Raw genomic sequence first — 23,528 nt, 5'->3', positions numbered from 1 at the left:
GATCGGGCAGCTTCTCAGGCCACAGACTGCGTTCTTCCAGGGGCAACGTTTTCAGAAGATCCATTACCACCTGGTTCATTTTCTCACAAAGTCCATTAGTTTGCGGATGATAGGGTGTCGTCCTTATCTTCCGGCAGCCATACAGAGTGCAGAATTCTTGGAAGACCTCCGCTTCAAAGGCAGGTCCCTGGTCTGTCAACACTTGGTCCGGGTACCCGTGTGGACGGCAGAAATGCTGCTGGAAGGCTCTCGCTGCTGTTCGAGCTGTTAAGTCCTTGACGGGGACGACAACCAAGAACCGGGAGTAGTGATCCACGATGGTTAGTGCGTAGACGTAGCCACTTCTGCTTGGGGTCAGTTTTACATGATCCAAGGCTACCAGTTCCAACGGCTGCCGGGTGACGATGGACTGCAGGGGAGTCTTCTGGCTGGCACGGTCCTTCCTTCTTAGGTTGCACGGGCCACAGTCTCTGCACCACTTCTCAATGGTTCCCCTCATGCCTACCCAGTGGAATCGCTCGCGCAGCAGGAACTCCAGCTTCTTCCACCCGAAGTGTCCAGCTCCGTCGTGGTATGCCTCCATCACCATGGCTGCGTCTCTTCGTGGCACCACTACTTGCCAGAGTAGTTCATGCGTCCGGGAGTTAACCATTCTGCGGCACAACTTCCCCTTGTAAAGGAACAGTCGACTCCTCTCTGCCCATAGTTGTTTGGCTTCCTCCGGAGCGTCTGGTTCAAGGCAAGCCTCCGGGCGAGTCAGCATCTCCTTCACCAGTCGGACGGCAGGGTCGCTGTCTTGCGTTTCCGCCCAGTTGTAGTGAGGTAAGGGGTTCAACGTAGCAGCCTGCTTACTCCTTACCCGGTGGGAGTACTGGATAGTCCCATGACGGTGGAACGCAGGGAGTTCAACTTCTTCCAGTCCCTCCGGATCTTCTCCTTCGTCCGGCAGGTTGGGCATCCTGGACAGGGCGTCCGCGTTGGTATTGGAGCGTCCGGCCCGGTATTTGATTGTGAACTCGTAGTTGGCAGACGGGCCATCCACCTCTGCTCCAGGGCACCGAGTCTTGCCGTGTCCAGGTGTGTCAACGGGTTGTTATCCGTGTACACGGTGAACCGGGAAGAAGCGAGGTAATGCTTAAAGCGCTCGGTGACTGCCCATACTACGGCCAGGAACTCTAGCTTAAATGAGCTGTAATTCTCGGGGTTCCTTTCGGTGGGTCGCAGCTTTCGGCTGGCGTAGGCGATTACTCGTTCCTTCCCCTGCTGGATCTGGGACAGTACGGCTCCTAGCCCGATGTTACTGGCGTCGGTGTAGAGGATAAAGGGCTGGCTATAATCCGGGTACGCCAGGATTTCGTCCCCCGTGAGGGCCATCTTCAGCTGGCGGAAGGACTCTTCTTCCAGCTCCTCCCATTTGAAGGGCGGCTTCTGGTTCTTGGCCTTCCGGGACTGGCCTATCAGGAGGTCCTGCATAGGTGCTGCCTTTTTGGTGAAACCGGGAATAAACCTTCGGTAGTAGCCTACCAACCCGAGGAACTGCCGCACTTCTTTTACGCTGGAGGGGCTTGGCCATTCCTTAATTGCGGTGATCTTATCAGGGTCGGGAGCCACTCCGTCAGCGCTCACCACGTGTCCCAGGTACTGCACCTTTGGTTTCAGGAGGTGACACTTGGAGGGTTTCACCTTTAGGCCGTAACTCGCCAGAGCTTCGAACACTTCCGCCAGGTGTTTCAGGTGGTCCTCATACGTCTTGGAATATACGATGACATCGTCCAGGTACAACAGGACCGTCTCGAAGTTTCTGTGGCCCAGACAACACTCCATTAGTCGTTGGAAGGTTCCTGGTGCGTTGCAGAGTCCGAACGGCATGCAGGTGAACTCGCTAAGTCCCATCGGGGTGGTGAATGCGGTCTTCTCCCGGTCCGCCTCTGCTACAGGAACCTGCCAGTACCCGCTAGTGAGATCCAAGGTAGAGAAGAAGTTAGCAGATCTTAAAGCAGCCAATGACTCCTCTATCCTTGGTAAGGGGTACGCATCCTTGTGTGTGATACGGTTGATTTTCCGGTAATCTACACACATCCTCATGGTGTTGTCTTTTTTTCTTACTAAGACTAGTGGAGCTGCCCAGGGGCTACAGCTATCCCTGATCACCCCAGCCTCCTTCATGTCTCTAAGCATCCCCTTGGCGTGTTGGTAGTGTGCAGGGGGTACGGGTCGATACCTCTCTTTTATGGGAGGATGGTCTCCCGTGGGGATGTGGTGTTCTACCCCCTTGACTCGCCCGAAGTCTAACGGGTGTTTACTAAACACTCTCTCGTACTCTTGAACCACCCGATAGACTCTCTGTTTCTGATGTGAGGGAGTGGAGTCAGTACCCAAATGTAGTTGCTGACACCAGTCCTCCATTGTTTTCTTAGAGCCGTTACCTTCCTCCGGGTGTGATGGAGGCAAGGGTTCCACAGATTGTATAGCATTTTGGTTAATGGTATATAATTTGGCTAGCGTGGCATACCGGGGCAGGTACACTTCCCTCTTCCCGATATTGATTATGCGAACGGGCACCCTCCCATGGCGTACATTAACCACCCCCCGTGCTGTCAAGATGGTGGGCCTACTGTCTGAGTAAACTGGTTCTACCATTGCCTGGTAATCTCTACCTCTCAGACCAATAGCTGCCCGGCACCAAATCATCATTTCACTTTTTGGGGGCATGGCAATAGGAAAAGGGTCACACATTCTTACGCTACCAATCTCACCGCCGGAGAGTTCCACCTGTTGCCGTCGCATCAGTGCCCGGATCTCTTTCTGGAGCACCCGCTGCTCGCCGGAGCTGGCGTTCTTGGCAACCTGCTGTAAAAGGAAAATCACCTCTGCAAGACAATTTTCAATTACATTAGTTCCTAGAGTTATTTTTGGGTGACTCTCATGTTTGTCAATATCTACAATGATCAGTCCCTGTGCTGCCAGTTCGACTCTACCGATTTTGATGGTCACCTCTTTAAATCCGATCTGTGGCACGGGCTGGCCATTGCTGGCGATGATACTCAAGTCGTCGTCAGGGTAGCGGGTAATATCCGAGTCATTCCAGTACTGCTTAAAGAGCACGTACGGGATGGTGGTGACCTGTGACCCGGTGTCCAGTAGGGCACTCATGGGAATGCCATCCAGTACCACAGGCAAGACTGGACGTCCTCCCACATATCTGTCGCGCCAGTTCGATGGGCCTGGTGATCTTTTTCCTGGGGGTTGGCCCTCTACCCCAGGTTGTGCCCGTTTAAAGAACAGTACCTTGCCATATGTCCGGGTTGATTGCAGCGGCGGCAGATGGGTCGTCCGTCTTCGCTGTATCGGTCACTGGGTCTTCCTCTGGCCGGTGGGGTCCTCCTTGGTCGACGCCACGGGATGTCCTCCGGTCCGGATGCCAGCTGGATCTTCCCTGGGGTGGAAACCTGTAAAGACTGCACAGTTCGGGTTAGCGCAGCAACGCTCTTAGCTAGCTCTTGGACCTGATGGTGTAGGTCTGGAGCCGGGTCATTGTCCAAAGCCTGCGCATCAGCTCCCACAGGCCCTGCCGACAAGGGCGCCGCCTCCTGGTGGTAAGTGATAGCTGGGCGCCTGTGGGTCACAACGCCACCCGGTGCCGGTTCTCGGAGCACCCGGATGGCTCTGTCCTTGAACTGTGCAAAGCCCAGATGGGGATCCTGTAAGGCCATCGCCCGCAACTGGGTTCGGTGGGCATTACAATATAGTCCCTCTATAAATTGTTCGGTCAACAGCCTGTCCTCGTTTCCCACTCCATCAGGGTCAGTCTGCTTAATGGCCCTCAGGGCCTCTTGTAGGTTTAGTGCATAGTCCCTTATACTCTCATGCGCTCGCTGCTTGCACCCGTAGAATCTAAGCTTAATCTCGGCTGAGGTGCGGGTATCAAAGGTATCCTTCAGCCGGGTTAGTATCCCTGCGACAGTCTTCCTCCCAGGTGGCCAGGATTTTACTTCCCTTTTGGCTGCCCCGGTTAGTTGGGCCACCAGGATGCTCACTTTTTGCTCTTCTGTGAGGGGGTACACCTGGAAGAGGCTATCCAGCTTTTCTCTAAAGTCATGCAGGGTATGTGACTCCCTTGAGTACTGGGGTAGCCAAGCTGCTCCCGGGATATAGGGCATGGTGAAGGGCATAACTGCAGCAGCGGTGGCGCTGGCGGGGGTTGAGGCAATGAAGCTCTCCTCCGCATCCGACATCTTCCTCCCCCCTAGTGGACCGTGGCCTACCTTGCGATGATCCTGTTCCGTAGGCCGCGGCTCCGCAGTAGATCGTCAGGGTTGAGGACCTTCCGTCGCGCTCCGGTGACGTCGGCGTCTGCTGGGCTCCTTCCAGGACCTTACGCAACGTCCGGACGTGAGGCGGGGCTTCAGTTCTCGCGCGCTTTCGGAGTCCACGCCCCTCTTCTTCCCGCGCGGCGTCCTCAAGATGGCGTCCAACGGCGGGAAAACTCCACGGATGGCGGGAATCTTCACAGATGGCGGGAAGAAGGCTGAAAATGGCGCCGGATGGCGGGAATCTTCACCAATGGCGGGAAAACTTCACGGATGGTAAGTTTTAAAAGTCTCTTTTTCAGGCACGCAGTACCCGGTGGTTGCGGGCACGAAATCCTGCCGACTACGCCAAAGTTGACGCGCCCCTGGGCCTGCTGTGTCGCGCAGCGTCTCGCGCACGGGGGCTTACCCGGAACCGGATCAGATGAGGGTTGTAGTCTCCGAGTGGCGGGGACCTGGTCCGTGCCCAGGGAGTCAACTCAGTGTGTGGCAGTCTTGATAGATGTTATTTGAGTGTCGACTACGCCACCCGTTGATTTGCAGCTATGGAGCTGCCGCTGCAGGGCGGACCGCTGAGGCCGGTGTAGAATTGTGCAGCGTGATAGTATAACCCCCAACGGGAGGGGTATGGCCTCAGGGCAGCCGACGTGGAAGATGAGGGTAGCAGGAACCACTCAGAGACGGTGCGGTGTAATTCAGGGTCTTTACTGGTAACAACGATAGACCCTCCCGGAGTACTTGCTAGCGAACGGGGCCTGATCAGTCCTTGAGCAGATGGGATCTCCCCTGGCCAGGCGGAGTTGTAGGCCTCCCAAACTGACTGTACTCTTCTGGCTACCTTGCTAGAAGCGGATATAAGTAGCCCACGTCCCTGAGTGTACCGTGTGGTGCTCACTCGTATAGCCGGTGACTCGGGGCCTTCTAATGGCTTTCGCTCCACGATGGCGGCGCTGGTCCCACGCGTGTGACCGTGCCTTCGGGTTTCTGGGCCTGAGGACCTGAAATCCCCTGCCGGTCGGCTTCTGCTGCTGGGTAAGAGTTAGTCCCCACAGCCTCGGACGCCGGGTCCGGTAAGAAAGCTTCTCAGTCAGGGCGAGCTCTGCAGCTGCCAGCCCCTGACTTGTAGTAGTATTGCTCCCACTGAGCTTCTGCTGTTTCTTCCTGTGACTGTTTCTTGTCTCTACTCTCCTTGACTGACTAACCCTGCTTCAGCCCCGGGTTTATATAGGGGAAGGTCTTCCCCTCCCAAGACTGGGCAGGAGGTGTGGCATGCACAGGATCCCTGGCCAAGAGACCTCCCACCTGCTCTCAGACATAACATTGCTTGTTACTGTGGAAACCAGACCCCTGGGGTGCCACATTTGCACTTTAATTCTATAAGTAAATTAACATCACGTGGAAGGTGAACATATGCTTTGTCCGCATCTTCGTCATGGCTTCCCTTTATAACGGTAGCTGTGAGACCCTGCTAGTTTGTCACAGGACAGATCTTGGATCCTATGGACTTGGCTGCGATTCCTCTGTGGTGACAGTCGTTTTCATAGGAAGAATAGTGCTTTCAACAAGGCTACTAATGCCAATATGATTAGAGCCATACTATAGTATGACTTACTATACTATAGGACTGACTTATAAACTATATAGGCCCCGATTAAGTTTCGTGTGCCAGTCTTGCTGAATAGTGCACTGGAGTAAGATGTGCCAAATTCAGTGAGACATGACCCTACAGCTGTTTGTAGGGAACATGTAGTTCTGACATTATATTAAAGAACCAGGCGGCTCAGGATGTAGAGTGCGGTAGTATATGGAATTTTCAAAACATGTAGAAAAAATGCTAGACACATTACAAGAATTTCTTATATTAATTGTTAAAGGGAGTGTCTGATTTAACCATTTTTTTAAGGCATGGATTGATTAAAAATAAGAAACCGAGGCATATTGCTGCAAATCAACAGTGCTAACCACCGTGCTGCCCAATAATAAGTTAATTATGATCTTCTTCTACTACTATTTTACCCTTTTATATTATACTATGTGGTATTCCAGAGATAACTCATGTTCCCCAGATGAGTAGATCATGTTATGCATGTGCACATTTCTCTTGAACTACATTTCCATTTCTGCATGTATTATCCTTACGTTGCTCATGGCCCATCCTTCATTTTCCCTCTGCATATCTCGTGTAATAATCAGATTTTGCATTCCCGAGCAGTGACCTCCTTCTGTCTGTTTTAAATGTTTCTTGTGGTGCTCAAAACACCATCAGGAAGCAATTCACATTCCCCGATCTCTTTCTAAGCTTGGCAGATTGGGTCATTTTTGTATTCTTAATCCAAGCAGTACGCCAAGATTGTAAAGGTCATTCTCTGAATGCTAAAAATATTCTAATAAATAATCTTTTACCAAACCAAAAAAATAGCCTACCCTTTTCTGTTATGGCTTTTTCGGTAAGTTTGGCACCCACAAGAAGCCTAAAGGCTTTGCACACCTTCACAATCAAATGTCATTAATTGCCCAAATACAGGTAAAGTAAAAGTAGATTCCAAACAAGGTAGAAATAAACTTCAACACTTGAATTATCTAAAATTGTTTCCTTATTCACATGGATAGTGTGCACAGATCAAGAGAATGGAGAAGGCCAGTGTCACGGGTGTGTCAGAAGTGACAGACAGTTGCCCTGCAGTGGGTTGCAGGAGATCTCTACGTTTGGCATTGCAGACACTTTCTTAGAGGCTGTCTCTAGGACCCAGCGGCTACCTTCCTCTGGCTAATTAACACCCTGGCCTGGGTGTATAAATACCGGAGGTGCCGGCAATATCCATAACTCCTTGTGAAGGCTTTAACAAGAGCAGTACTTCTTCCTCTCTGGTGCCTGAGGACGTGTGCGCATTTGTCTGGAGTCGTCTAAAGCTAAGCTATTTCCCCGTTTGTCCTCCCTTGTTGTCTTTAGTGTTCAGTGGGGATCAACTGGTGCTCAGCTCCTCCCTTCCCTAGCCTTAGCCAACACCAGGGAAAGACAGGGCGAGGAACTTGTGCGGCGATTGGTGAAGAGCCAATATAGGGACGTTAGGGGAGACAGGGTGATATTCTATCAGCCAGGAGGTCTCCACTCCCCCCTTTCCCTAGAGTCTGGGCTCCCTTTCCCTCTTCCCTTGGTGTTGCACTAAGTCTTTCCCACACCTTGCATGACAGCCAGATAGAGCGGTACTCCTTTTTTGATTTGTGCCCTGCATCCGTGTAAATGAAGAAGCGTTGATCAGCGGACCTCAGCGTGTCACACTTTATTTACTTCTTTTTGTTTTGAAATCTATTTGATATTGTCAGAAACCATATGGCTCTTTCCTTGTGTGTGCGATGTTGGAGTGCTGGTTCTACTTTACTCTATACAAGTGTAAAATTAAAATAGTATTGGGCTCTGAATTTGCGACTTTTGCCCTTTTCATGCCAGGTTCGGACAACTTCACCAAAACGCGCAGAGCTGGTGTAGGGCTGAGTGTGGCGACGATCACTCATCTAATTCATGGCGAAGTATGGCATGCCTTACACCACAAATTTTACCTCAGTCTCTTTAGGCGAGGCACATGGAGGAGCACACCACTTTTAAGATGCCTGCGCTTCTGATTGAAACACTTGTCTTTGCCTCCACAACTTCCCCTCATCAAGCCTGGCATGAACAATGCTGGCCCTAATGAATCGGGACCTTAGTGTTTTGGATATATAGCTCGTTCACTGACTTATACAGGGCCTTTAAAAAGTATTCATAGCCTGTGAACTTTTCCATGTTTTTTCAAGTTACACCCACAAACTTAAATGTATTTTATTGGAATTTTATGTGATGTACCAACACAAAATAGCAAGTATTTGTGAAGTGTAAAGGAAATGATACATGGTTTTCTAAATATAAATCTGAAAACTGTGACATACGTTTGCAGCAGTAATTGCAGCAAAAGGTGGTCCTACAAAGTATTTACTTGGGGGTTGAATACAAATGCATGTCACTATTTCCAGATTTTTATTTTTTAAATATTTAGAAAACTGAGTATCATTTCCTTTACATTTGCCATCTCCGATCTCAGTAATGGGAAAGTCTGTCTTCAATGAATACAGATTTTACCTCAGAATTGAGAATTTTGATAATATCTAATTAATTCTGGCAGAGAGAGAAGCAGATTTCTCTGATAAGATATATTACAAAGTTGCTTATTTTCATGTGTACTATTGATTTATGAAATAAAAATTAAAATTACAGTTATGCTTTTAGATTTTTGGTTGTAATTTGAAAAAATGTGAAAACATTCACAGGGTATGAATACTTTTTCAAGGCTCTATTTATCTTGTAGGTAACAGACAACAAAAGAACCCTTTGTAGTCTGATCCTGCATTCATACTCGGCCTCCTTTTCTTGACTTCTTGCTACCAGTTATAAGACATTGTGCCTGTAGGATCAAGTTACTCAACTTTTATGTGTTGCTTCATTTCTTTTAATGTTAGCACTATATCATTTAGTAAAATTATTGCAAAAGTGGACATACTGTACATGGATATCCAGTGTCGGGTGCACATAACCAAATTTTTTTTTCTTTCACTCCATTTTTTCAGAATATTAAATTGTAATTGTAATGGTTACATTCAAAACTAAAACTGGTTCTGCATAACACAAGAAGATGAAATTGAAAAGCGAAAGTGAAAAAAACATTTTCAAAACTGTTCTATTGCCATGTAGCACTATTTTATCTGCAATGGAGCCTCCAATGCACATGTGAACAGAGCCTAAATGGTTTGTCTTCGAGGCAATCCCTTCCATTTGCATTATTAGGATTTATGTTCATGTAGGGGAGTCTCCCTGTAGTAGGACCACCAAGTGTCAGTAGCTTTTGTTCTATTGTGACATATCCTCTGTGAACTTAAAGGGAACCTGACCGCTTATGTATGCTGTATGCTTATGTATGTACAGTGGTGGCCAAAAGTATTGACACCCCTGCAATTCTGTCAGATAATACTCAGTTTCTTCCTGAAAATGATTGCAATCACAAATTCTTTGGTATTATTATCTTCATTTAATTTGTCTTCAATGAAAAAACACAAAAAGAATTGTCCTAAAGCCAAATTGGATATAATTCCACACCAAACCTAAAAAAGGGGGTGGACAAAAGTATTGGCACTATTTGAAAAATCATGTGATGCTTCTCTAATTCGTGTAATTAACAGCACCTATAACTTACCTGTGGCACCTAACAGGTGTTGGCAATAACTAAATCACACTTGCAGCCAGTTAACATGGATTAAAGTTGACTCAACCTCTGTCCTGTGTCCTTGTGTGTACCACATTGAGCATGGAGAAAAGAAAGAAGACCAAAGAACTGTCTGAGAACTTGAGAAACCAAATTGTGAGCAATCTCAAGGTTACAAGTCCATCTCCAAAGACCTGAATGTTCCTGTGTCTTCCGTGCGCAGTGTCATCAAGAAGTTTAAAGCCCATGGCACTGTGGCTAACCTCCCTAGATGTGGACGGAAAAGAAAAATTGACGAGAGATTTCAACGCAAGATTGTGCGGATGGTGGATAAAGAACCTCGACTAACATCCAAACAAGTTCAAGCTGCCCTGCAGTCCGAGGGTACAACAGTGTCAACCCGTACTATCCGTCGGCGTCTGAATGAAAAGGGACTGTATGGTAGGATACCCAGGAAGACCCCACTTCTTACCCCGAGACATAAAAAAGCCAGGCTGGAGTTTGCCAAAACTTACCTGAGAAAGCCTAAAACGTTTTGGAAGAATGTTCTCTGGTCAGATGAGACAAAAGTAGAGCTTTTTGGGAAAAAGCATCAACATAGAGTGTACAGGAAAAAAAAGAGGCATTCAAAGAAAAGAACACGGTCCCTACAGTCAAACATGGCGGAGGTTCCCTGATGTTTTGGGGTTGCTTTGCTGCCTCTGGCACTGGACTGCTTGACCGTGTGCATGGCATTATGAAGTCTGAAGACTACCAACAAATTTTGCAGCATAATGTAGGGCCCAGTGTGAGAAAGCTGGGTCTCCCACAGAGGTCATGGGTCTTCCAGCAGGACAATGACCCAAAACACACTTCCAAAAGCACTATAAAATGGTTTGAGAGAAAGCACTGGAGACTTCTAAGGTGGCCAGCAATGAGTCCAGACCTGAATGCCATAGAACACCTGTGGAGAGATCTCAAAATGGCAGTTTGGAGAAGGCACCCTTCAAATATCAGGGACCTGGAGCAGTTTGCCAAAGAAGAATGGTCTACAATTCCAGCAGAGCATTGTAAGAAACTCATTGATGGTTACCGGAAGCGGTTGTTCGCAGTTATTTTGGCTAAAGGTTGTGCAACCAAGTATTAGGCTGAGGGTGCCAATACTTTTGTCTGGCCCATTTTTGGAGTTTTGTGTGAAATGATCAATGATTTGATTTTTGCTTCATTCTGTTTTGTGTTTTTTCCTTGCAAGCAAATTAAATGAAGATAATAAGACCAAAGAATTTGTGATTGCAATCATTTTCAGGAAGAAACTGAGTATTATCTGACAGAATTGCAGGGGTGCCAATACTTTTGGCCACCACTGTATGTTCGAACCACGGGCAGCACAAATCAGGCACTGTTTGATTTCAGCCATTAATGCTTCACTATTATTTTTATTTATTATTATTAAAGCGCCATTTATTCCATGGCGCTTTACATGTGAAAACGGGTATACATAGCAAAAACAATTACAATAATCTTGAACAATACAAGTCAGCTACTGGTACAGGAGAGGAGAGAGGACCCTGTCCTTGAGGGCTCACAGTCTACAAGGGATAGGTGAGGATACAGTAGGTGAGGGTAGAGCTGGTCGTGCAGCGGTATGGTGGAGCGAGGGTTACTGCAGGTTGTACGCTTGTCGGAAGAGGTCGGTCTTCAGGTTCCTATGAAATGCTGCAGCTCTTCAGAGAAAAACATACTTTAAAAGCCGCCAGGGACCGAGTCTCATGGGAAAGTAGTCGGACAGGCGGGTCCCTGGTAGCTTCTCCCCGGCCCCTATATGCACGCAGGGAGAGACCAGTCCCCGGTGGCTTCTCCCCGGCCCCTATACGCACGCAAGGAGAGACCTGTCCCCGGTGGCTTCTCCCCGCCCCTTATACGCACCGCACGTAGGAAGACACCTGTCCCCGGTAGCTTCTCCCCGGCCCCTATACGCACGTAGGGAGAGACCTGTCCCCGGTGGCTTCTCCCCGGCCCTTACACGCATGTAGGGAGAGATCTGTCACGTAGGGAGCAGACGGGGAGAAGCCGCCAGGGACCTGCCTTTCTGACAAGTCTCCCTTTCACTGAAAGCAAACAAATCTGAAAATTGCAAACAAGTGAAATATAAAGTACATTGGAAAGTTGTACAACTATACAATTATTAAGCTTTATTAACATATTCTAAAATGTTGAGATGTGACAGTTCAGTATGTTACTGTGTTATTAATACAGTTTTTTTTTCCTTTTGCAGGTAAGTAGCTGCTAAGAGATATGAAGATATAGTGTGTACGATCACAATGCTGCACAAGGTATTTCAGCAAATTTCATTTAAGTGGGAAAACGAGGAAACATTAGGTTTGAGTGCAGAAGTGGCGGATAGCTTCTGCCACTAATTTACAGCAAGATCTGCATGTGTTACTGTGCAAAGTGGGAAATTTGGGGTGAATGTCCTTGAGGATTCCACACAAGAATAATCATGCTGCAGATTCCAGCTGTCATCTGAACAAGCGTTTGGCAGACATCTGTTAGAAGCGTGTACAGTGAGGACACAGTAGAGGGCCACTGTTTATGAATTATTTATGGGCCCTTTCCTCTCTATAAGCTTTGCATAATGTATCCCCATAATACTTCCCTAATAATTAAAGGGAATTTGTCACCAGGTTTTTGCTGCTTCATCTGAGAGCAGCATATTGTAGGAAGAGAGAACATGATTGCAACGATGTGTCACTTAGTTTATTGGGTGCAGCAGTTGTGACACTGTCAGAGATTTTAGATGTAGCATGTAGCAGAGCTCAGAAAGCTAACCCTACCCACATCACAGCTTTCTGTGTACATTGTCTATTGACAGTGAGGTGCTTATCGGAGGAGGGGGCGAGGTCGGACAAGGGCTCACAGGAGCTGTAGTCCAGGCAGTGATAATCACCTGGTGATAAAACATTCATTATATTGAAACACAACAGCACACAGCCTAATAAGTGACCCATCCCTTAAATCAGTGTCTCATCCTCTACCTCATGCTGCCCTCAGATTACATAGCAAAAACCTGCTGACATATTTCCTTTAATACATAATGGTACGGCCCTTAAAAGAAGGTGGAAGCTATTAACTGCTTTTTAGGTGCCATTAGGCCCTCTAACCCGTTGGGCCCCTGTGCAGCTGCACAAGTTGTGCATTTGGTACATTCAAGCCTGGTGCTATGCCTGTTATTGCAGGATAGAAATATCCAAAAATGCCAGACATCCCCTTTTTTATTACACCAATTTACTAATGTAGTATAGTAGTTTTTACTTTGTGCTCTATTTGGTAAATATGAAAATATGCTGAGCTGCATATATTGTATGTTGTGTTGCAGGCAATGTAGCGTTCACGTTAAAGTAAAAGTCATTGCTTTTATACACAGTATACATTTCCCTGCATAGGTTAAACAAATAGGTAATAATACTGCACGTTATATCCAGAGTTGCCAACTTGAATTTTATTTTTTTCCATAAATTACAGCCATAATTTTTATCAACACATTGGAAAATAATACTGAATGATAAAAATGATCTCAGAATACTGTTAGGAACAGTATTTACTCTGAGCTACAAAACGATTACATACTATAGTCACAATGACTTGCATAACATAATAAGAGTGAGGTGCAAGGCTGTTCACAACCTGTCCCCTCCATCCCTCTATGACCTAATCTCCAGCTACCCCACATATAATCTGCATCTGCTTGTATATACTTGTATGTGAAAGCTGTACGTCCATCCTTGCAGAATGATGTAAGTAATGTAAGTTCTTCTTCCATGGCTCGCTCCGCCGTGTGAGTCACGCTGCAGCTTCTCTAATTCATTCACAGAGCACTTAGCAATGAGAACAGCCACATATTAGCACAGAAGCCAGTGAAAAACATGGCTACTGGGCTCAGAAATTGTAAGAGGAATATTAAATAAGAAGCCTGCTACTGTCGACTAGAAAATGTACAGGGGAAGCGGCATTTCTCTTTAACCAGAACCTCTGAGCGTTGTTAGTGATGCAATGTGCATCACTAACAAGCTGTTTTCATGAAAATCGGTGGTAGTATAATGATGTTATATCATTTTATATACTTTGACCTACCTGCTCGTATTCAGTCGTAGGGGTGTGATTCTCAGATTGGTCCGGTTTGCGCACTGAGACTGTGTGATTACCAGCTTCAGTGCGCACGCGCTGTCACCTGTGGCTCCCGGTGCGTGCACGATCAATGTATCTTGCGGTCACCGCATGCGCAGTGACACTGCAGCGGTGACCGCAAGATACATTGACTGTGCACGCGCCGGCCACAGGTCACAGCGCGTGCCCACTGAAGCTGGTAATCACACAGCCTCATTGCGCACGCACCAGACCAGCGGCCCTACATGTGCAAATGCGCATGCGCCCCTTGTGTTTATTTTACTATACTGTTTTGAAAAATGTGTGCGTTTTCAAAATGTTCTGTTACGTTTATTGTGTACAAAGTTTGAGAAAAATTACAGTTTATAAAAAAAAGAGGACCTTTGGCCAGTTTAAGCATGTTTTCTGTCATATAGGCTCCTCAAAGTCACTTCAAATGTGATGTGGTCCGTAAAAAAATTAATTTTGTAAATTTTGTTGGAAAAATGAAAAATTGCATGTTAACTTTTAACCCTTCTAATTTCCTAACAAAAAATATTATGTTTCAAAAATGACACTGATGTAAAGTAGACATGCGGTAAATAGTATTATCCATTTTGTGTACTATCTTGTTGAAGGGCATAAAAATGAAGTTTGAAAATTGCTAAATTTTCTAATTTTCTGTCAAATTTTCAATATTTTGATAAATAAACATTAAAAATTTTGACCAAAATTTACGGCTAGCATGAATTACAACATATCATGATAACAACAGTCTCAGACTCACTTGGATATGTTCAGGCGTTCAAGAGTTATTACCTCATAAAGTGACGCTGGTCAGAATTGTAAAATTTGGCCTGGTCAAGAAGGTGAAAACCAGTTTGGGGCTGAAGTGGTTGAACAGCACTTTTGTTAGTGGCACAAACCTGTTCTTTGTAGATTTTGCAGGAGACTCTTCCCTTGGTAGTTCCAGGGTGGTTATGGGCTGTCTTGTGATTGGGCATGGGGTATGTATATTGAATTAAACTACACAAGATTGACAAACACAAAGATGATCCATCAGGGGGATAGGATTATGTTAATTTATGTTGATGTGCAAGCTAGGTGACCAACTGACCAAACACTCTTCTCCAAAGCTTTCAAAATGTCCGACAATTGTACCCTGCAATGAAAGGACGATCACCCGTGTGGTGTAATCATGATCATAATTTTTGCAGGCAGAAAAAAAATTAACAAAACTCTTACTAGCAAATTTCAGATTATTATATTGGCAATTAGATTTTTCTTGTTTTTTTTATAGTTTACACTTCATTTTTCTCATGACCATGGATCCAGTTTGTTTCTAAGTTGTAAATTGGTTCTTATAAAGCATTTCTGAGCCATCTTGCATCGATATGCTATATGTCACACTTAGTGAGCAGGACAGTTCAGCTTCCCGAAATCACTTGTGTACGTGTGGCTGATGAGAGCGGAGTCGGAGCATGGTTAGGAGAATGTTGGCAGCTATTTCTGGGTTTTGTGTGGTGAGATAACAATAGACTTGTTATGGAGAGTGCTAATTAACTTGCTGCTCATGGGTGCACAACTACAAGATGACACACTAAGTAGGTGTAAGACACACAGTCAGCATTTTCTCCCACTTACTGACTTTTTCTATATTTCACTCACTAACCTTTATGATCAAAACACATTGATGCAGACATTTTATTAAATCAATATAATGCATTGATGTTATGCAGAAAACAGCCACTTCTGGAAATCACAGGGAATGGGGAGACTTCTGTCTGTTGGCATAGACACAATACATGTTTTTCCTAGTATAAGACGGCGTGCATAAATATACACACCCTCATTTACAATTCTCATCCTAATTCTTAATTCACATGTGAGCGGATTTGTGCAGGTAAATTCTGCGCTATTTTGCGCTTCAATGTAACAGTAAACTAGTGGATGAAATTTTAACAAATCTCATCTAGAATATTTTCGTAGCATGTCAATCATTTTTGCGGGTTGAGCATGGATTTGTTGCAGATATTTACCATTGCCTTCAATATGGAAATTAAAACCCACCATCATTTCCCAGTGTTATAGATTTTACAGCCAAATCTGCAGGAGACCACTTTAAACCGTTGACTTTTGTCTTTCATTTTTTAACTTCCTACGGACAAAAAAAAACTGCAGAGAAAAATTTTGCCTCAAAATTTGCCATGATTTACTTCTGCAGATTTCCCTGAAGTATAAGGGAGCGGTCAGGACTTTTTAGGGAGATATGTGGTATAAATAGTTCATTACAAGATATGGTCTCCATTTTACATGATGTAATGAGAGAAGTAAAGTGTGTTAAGAGTAGACTCACAGTGGTTGTCATCACCTCTTTCAGGTATATGGAACTCCTTGGTTTACATATCAAGACTCGGCTGAATATGAAGTACTCATGGCATGCTTGACATGAGCTTTTCTTGGTCCATTGGGCTGAAGGGATTGGAATTGTTTGCGGGCCTCCTGTGGTCACTTTCTTCCCCTTGTCCATCCCTAGTTCCTATCCTCCCCCTTGAACTTTCTTTTTCTAATTTGTCCCTCACTATTCTGATTTACCTTATGGCTATTCATTGTTTCAATATTACTGTCATTTTTTTGAACTCTCATATTTTTGATGAGTCTGTATGCCCAAGATTGCTTACTCAACCCTCCTCCTTTCTTTCCCTCGTCCCTTAAAATAGGTCCCCCCATAGTGACCTGAATTTTCTTTTCCACCCAATCTCTGTCCCATCTTGGAAAATGTTAAACAAAGAATTTAATGAACTGTGAGAAACCCTGCTGGGCCATTGATAGTTTTAATGTACATGGAGTGGATTCTAGAGTGTACAGTTCTCTCTGAGCTTGTGAGAGAAGGCTATGTTGCCATGATATCTCCCATACACAGTACATAGAAACAGAGGGATTCCTGCTCTTCTTTTTACTTGTAGTTTCATGTTCAGAAGTTTCAGCATGTTGGACATTATACTGCAGAATTGAGTACTGTAGCAGTACTGTAGCCGTAAATCCAACTCTGGGATATGCTAAACTGCAGGATGATCTTCCTGTCTCTCCCTCTTCTTGATATCTTGCTCTTCTCCACTTTCCATGGAGTATAATTGCAAGTGTTACCTGACACCTCGGTGTGCTGGCAGTCATCTTGCTCTCACTAATGGATTTGAGCTGTTTTCAAAGTTCATGGTGAGTTCAGGAGGCAGGCAGAGTAAAAAAAAGTGGCTTATATGTGGGGAAAGAAGCTGATTTCTCTTATAAGTCATATTATATAGTTCCTTATACTCAGATGTACTTTAATATATGGAGATTTTGTTGAATCAGTAGTGATTGAATCTTATAATACAAATGCTACTGCTATTTGACCTGATTTGTGGTTAACGGTTCTTGTTTCAGTGATGGCAGTAAAGACTTAATGGAGTATTCTCAAGTTTGAAAGTTGTCACCTACTCATAGGATAGGGGATAACTTTCTTCTCACTGGGTTTGAACTGCTGGGGCCCCAACCACTGGGACTACCAGCGATACTTTTAACCAGGGCTCCTCCCGTGTGAATGGAGCAGAGACTGATCATGAACACTGCTGCTCACACATTCACTCTTCATGGAAGCGCCGTAGATAACCAACCGCTGTGCTCAACTGGTCTTCGGAACTCCCATTAGAGTAAATGGAGCGGTAGTGTGCATGATGGAGCTTCACTGCATTCCGCCAGTGCTCTTCAGAGGCCCTACTCTCAGGGTTGTGGGGGGACCCAATGGCTGTACCCCCAACGATCATAAAGTTGTGAATATTTCTTTAAGGGCAGTTTTGATTTCAGGTATAACAGTATTATTGCTGATGGAAAAGTATGAATACTTTGCATATCATGCCACTGTAGAGCTGCAAAAGAGTGTATCCAGCTCATTACATTACTTGGAGAAATAGTCTGCCAGTCTCATAACTACCATATATTCTGGCGGAGTCAAGATCATTGCGGTTTCGGCTGAAATGGAAAAATGATTTAATCCTGTCTTCCTTCACATGTGATATAATCACATTTCTGCTCTTCTTCCAATGCTTGCATAGACATATTGTATCCCTTAATTAGTTTAAATTGCTCATTCATACATTTAAACTGGTAATGATCATAATTACCAGTCACATGACCAATAACTTTATCATGTTTTTCCAGTCTCAGATGTCAGATGATGGTACATTGTAATTTCTTATTTTATTGTGTTCTCTACAAATGTCAGAGAATTTGCTCAGGAGGAAATAATGTCTGTAAAGGTCACATCATTGATGTACACAAACATCTCCTAATAAATGTGAGAACTATCGTCTTGTCACATTTCAGCAGATCCATAGCGCGGGGTGCTGCAGACAATAATGAAACTTGATTATGTCTCATTAGCATGCACAGTGCTTTTATGTTAATTAGAAACAGGTAATTCAGGGTGAGACTTCACACTTGATGCACAGTAAAAGCTTGTACCCCTAGGGCGCAGGATTTTCTCTCAAATGGTGTACTGTACAATTAGATGTTGCATGCTGGTTAATAATCTGCATAATATTAGAAGCATTTTCATGCTACTGTAAGGTGCGCAGGGTGGTAGTCATAGTCGAGGGTCTGCGTTCCCACCCCTGGCATCCCACAAATAAACAGTGTCCCAGTCCCTTAGTGTCACGCTGTGTACAATGCAGTGTACTCACATTCAGGCTGGAGGCCTCCGCTGCATCCACGTCCTTTGGTCCAGGAACAGCCACACACAAATAAGGGGACACTCGCTTCTTATCAAACAGTCCAACTTTACTTAACAGTCCGAGTTCAATTGATGTTCTCCATTAATTCAGCCTGAGCTATCTCTTCACTTAATGGCTCCTTCAGCCCCCGGGATACTCCATCTGGCTCCAGAGTACTCACAAGACCTGTCCCGTCTACCTCAACGTTTCCTGCTTCCAGTTGTTCAAAGAGAATAAGGCACACTTCCCAGTGTCGAGTTCGTGCCGTAGGCCTCTGATGTTACAGGAATGTCTGCTGAAGACAGTCGCCAACGTTCTCATACTGCTAGAACAGTCCATACTTCTCGTGCCCTCCAGCCCTCAGGCCTTGAACTCTTATCTTAAATCTATCTCTCAATCTAATCTCCAACTGATCTAACCAGGAAGTGCTCCCTTTTTTTATGTGACCCACCCCCTCTCATGCTAGGCTGGTCCCGAACATATTAACTGCATCTAACCCTGTGCTCCACTTACTATACCTAATATGCCCGACACTGCATATTTCCCTTCCCTAAATCTAACTATAAGCCTTATATTATACCCTATGCCCTTATCTATCTAAAGTCACTAGCTATCTCTAACCTAAGCAGTAAACTGTATTCGGTACTTCCCCTATATCTTATAACAAATAAATAGCATTATACATTAAGCACAATACATTACATTAACCGAGTACATTAGTGCCTATAAAACTCTATGCAGTTTCACATATCATAACAATCACAAAAATGGAATAAAATCACACACCACCATAAAATCACAGCCACTGTCACACCCTTACACTACCTTGATGTCTTATCACACTTATCTGGCCATAAAAATATCCAAAAATAATTTTAATTTGAAATCATATATCACCGAGAAGTTTTAGAATATTGATATGGAATATGCACTGAAAAATGAGAGAAACAGCTACTTATTGGAGACCTTAGATGACTAATGGAGAACATCCATAAGATTCCAACCTTGGAGTCATCATATCTTGCAAATTGATTGCACATTAAAGAGTTATTCCCAAAATAACTTATCAACAAATAAGGCGATAACTTACTAAATGTTGGGGATCTGACTTATTGGACCCCCAGCAATCCTGAAAATGGGTTCTGTGAAGCTGTGTCCTGACTGGCTTTAAGGGGTGCATGCTCAAAATCCATTTCATTCTTTGTCTATAGATCTGCTGGAAATTGCTGATCGCTGTACTTGACTTTCGCTGCTAGTTCCATAGGTAATGAATGGAGCGGTGAGCATGCGTACCTCTGCTCCATTCAGGAAGGGGCTCTGCACAGTACGTTCTCCGGGTTTCAGAGTGCCTTCTGTGGTATCACTTGGAAAATAACCCTTTAAAAACATGGAAATCTCTTAATTTGACATGTCCTTAGAAGACAGGCTTGTCATTTTGCTTTATATTGTCTTATAGCTGCGCTGATAGTCTGTCTGTGGCAGGGTAGGTGGTTTGATGTAAGTGATTTCAACCTTTGCGACTTCTTTTGCTATGTCTTTGGTGAATATGATTCTTGTTCGGACCACCTTAGATTTCAGTAAAAGCATTGACTGAAGTTCCTCTATTACAGTCTGCTTCTCTTAGTGTAACTTTTTATGCATAAAATTAAGCCTAATTGTACCATGTAGGCAGTCATTTAGGCCAATTCATCAGTTTTTGCCAGAATTTTGGAGTAATTTTTTTTTTGAACTGTTGCAAAACTTTTCAAAAAGTAGGCAGAATTTATCCACTTCCCAGAACTTTGCCAGGTTTGGCCAACAAGTTCATCGTAATTTACACTACAAAAGTGACGTAAATTAAGACAGAAATGTACTTCAGTCGCTGACTGGAGTATATTTCTTGTGGCGCATGGCAACATAAAAGATGCGGCAAATTCATTAAGAGGCACATGTGTCTTAATGAATAAATAAATACTTTTCTATGGAATTATCCCAATATTATTGCAGGAAACAGAAGTCAGGATGGCAGCACTACTCAGCATGGCATTTCCAGGAGCAGACAGCAATGTGGAGGCGTGTGGCAGGTGTGCCGTGGGTGCTGTTGCAGAAGCCTGTATTTAAACAGTGGAATTCCTTTACAAACTCTGCACAGATTTCCACCCAGATATTTCCTACCAAACAGGCAAACTACATGGAAGTGAACTAAATTCTCTAATAGTGATGACTGCATTAGTATCTATTACATTCATTAAAATAAATTACACAGGGATTCATTTTGCACAGCGCATACATTATATACACATTGGAATTGCAACAGTAAGAGTCATGGAATTATGAAAATCACAGGATCTACAAACATGTAAATAATATGTAAATGATGAAAAAAATTAAATACATTTTTCAAAACTACTCGATTTATTCAGTATCTAGTATGAGCGCCACGTGCAGGAATACCCACACTTACGCCTTGTCATGCTATCAATGAGGTTATTATTGGTTGTCTGAGGAATAGTCTGCCACGCTGAATGCACTTGGGCAAATCATCAAGATCCGCTGCTGGCAGCTGCCCTAGCAATTGCCGACCAATGATGTGCTCGATGGGAATAAGGTTCTTAGACACTATTTAGGCAATGCAGGCTGCTCACATGCTTTTTCAACACAATTATGCCAGGCCACGTATTGCTCGTGCTATTGTAAGAAGCTTGCATGATGTAAATATGCTATCATGACCTGCAGTGTCTCTGGATTTATTATTGAGCACATTTGAGATGTCATTCATTGTCATCTCCAGAAGGAGCAACTAGCAGTGGATTTTGGTTGTGTGCACAGTAGAGAGGTCATGTTTGTGGTGTTGTTTGGGCATACAGTGGCATGTAAGAGTTTGGGCTCTCCTGGTCAAAATTACTGTTATTGTGAATAGTTAAGCAAGTTGAAGATGAAATGATCTCTAAAAGTCCTAAAATTAAAGATGACATATTTCCTTTGTATTTTAGGCAAAAAAATAAAATATATTGTTATTTTTTACACTTTAAAAATTAAGATCTAAGAGAGGGTTTTTTTGCGCAATCAAGAGTATTACTTCCATCATCTGTCTGCATGTTATACATTATAGATAAAGAATAAATATTTACATGCAGTGACTTATTGCTGACGTCTCATCTGACTAGAGTTGTTTTCTGTTATTTCTTCTCTATCTGGTCAGACCTAATTCATTACAAGTCCTGGTCCATCCCTTTCCTGTGTCCTTACTCCCACCACCCAATTCATTAAAAATACCTGTTCTGTGTCTTTTCTCCCACCCTTTAATTCATTTTGAGTCCCTTTCCTGTGTTCTCATTCCCCTCATTTGTTACAAGTCCCTGTCCTGTGTCCTCTCACCTACTCCTTGTACCTGTCCCTTTCCTGTGTCATCTCTTCCCTAATTCATTACCTGTCCTGTGCCCCCCTCAAAATTCATTACCAGCCCCTGTCCTGTATCTTCTCCCCCAATTCATTATAAGTCTATGTACTATGTCCTTTCTCCCACTCCCCAATTCATTATAATTCCCTTTATAGCATCCTCTCCCACCCTCCGATTCACTATAAATCCTTTATAGCTTCCTTTCCCCCATTGTGTTTAAAGAAATAAAGAATCACTCACCTCTCCAAGCGATCCCCTGCAGCATCTTCTTGCCGGGTAGTCACTAAATGATGCAGATGGCTGCTGATGCCATCACACCTCTCCTAAATTATAGAGAAACCACGGGGCAGGATGATATGGACAGTTTCCTGCAGCACTGCTGCAATTTTCTATTGTAAGCAGTGGTGGTGCTGCAGGAAGTCACCCTGTCCAACGTGCTGCATTGACTGTCCTCCACCTCTCGACCCCCTGTGTAGCTGCACGTCCACCCTTGTTAAAAGCCCTATTAGAGCATTATAATGAAGTCATTGCGTTTCCAAAACTCTGCTACTACACGCATCAAAAGCAAGTGGACAAGTCTGTCGTGGCATCTATTCTCCAAGCTATTTGCAGCCTGAAGAAGTGTAATCATGGCCCCTCAGGTTGATTGACATCTTCACTGTCTCCCGTCATAGCTTCAGTGCAGGGAATCTTTTGAAAGCGCGCAACATGCAGCATGAACTTCATTAACACATACGATTAGCCTCCACATTTGGATCCTTCAGACGGAACCTGAAAACCCATCTCTTCAAACAAGCTTACAGCCTGCCATGACCTTGCTGCCACCTAAACAACACCGGAGCTACCGCAACCCCCCAACCTACTGTATCCTTCCCCGTTCCTGTAGAATGTAAGCCCGCAAGGGCAGGGTCCTCTTCCCTCTATTCCAATCTATCATTGTTAGTCATTTACTGTAAGTGATATCTGTATTTGGTATGTAACCCCTTCTTATGTACAGCACCATGGAATCAATGGCGCTTTATAAATAATAATAATAATAATAGGCCTCTGGAAGATAATAGTGGTGGTTTTGGAGAGCCTGACAGGTTCCCTTTAACTCGTTGGCGGGTCTCCATTTGTGCATTGATAGTTAAATGCGATGATAACATATCGCTGGGATATGCCGTGATTGTCTAACCAGTGGATCTCCAACCACAGGGAACCCCACAATCACTAAAGCAAAGGGGTTGTACAACCAGCTTATATAGATTAATGGGTCAGAGTTGTCGTCAATGTTGGGACGGTGCAGTGTTGTAAAAAAATGTAAAAACGACTATTTTACATTAGTTGGAGGGTTTCCTAGAAATATACCATCATTGTGTAATATGGGAAGTACCCCAGGGAGAGAAATTGCCAGCTGTTTCCAAATATCCCTCATATTTTTTTAAAAAGGGGGACATAAAATCTGTAATCTAGTGCTATGTCCCACTGTCATTGTGGTACATAAAAAAAATTCAGTGCTCCTACATCTCTACCACTGTAGAGTAGCAATGATTCATTTTTTAGGTTGGGTTGTCCAATTCCCTAATACATTTGTTTGGTGCATCTAATGTACCTAATAATGTGTGCTCAGATGGTAATTCATGAATAATACCTAGACGGTATGCTGACGTGATCATTCATCCCATTTCCTGCTGTGATATTTATAAATGGCTAAGCAATAGATAAAGGATTCTGCAAGGTTGTATCAATGTCTACG

General features: G+C 44.3%; 1 protein-coding gene across 2 annotated transcripts in view; it reads left to right on the top strand.

The window, feature by feature from the left end:
* The window catches only part of ANK2 (ankyrin 2), a 701,030-nt gene that overhangs the window by 145,987 nt on the left and 531,515 nt on the right, over window positions 1-23,528 (top strand). The window contains exon 2 of one of the 2 annotated variants that reach the window (XM_073640294.1): window positions 11,796-11,853. The exons of the other annotated variant lie outside the window; for it this stretch is intronic. Within the exon in view, the coding sequence (XP_073496395.1) occupies window positions 11,842-11,853 (12 nt within the window). The 5' untranslated portion in view covers window positions 11,796-11,841. The remainder of the gene's footprint in view (window positions 1-11,795; window positions 11,854-23,528) is intronic. 2 annotated transcript variants of the gene reach the window in all.

The sequence above is a fragment of the Phyllobates terribilis genome, unplaced genomic scaffold (assembly GCF_046119375.1).
Source record: "Phyllobates terribilis strain yellow unplaced genomic scaffold, ASM4611937v1 Scaffold_1__5_contigs__length_1240528914, whole genome shotgun sequence".
Classification (NCBI taxonomy): Eukaryota; Metazoa; Chordata; class Amphibia; order Anura; family Dendrobatidae; genus Phyllobates; species Phyllobates terribilis.
The sequence above is the reverse complement of the archived record's forward strand: the minus strand, read 5'-3'. Positions and strand labels throughout refer to the sequence as shown.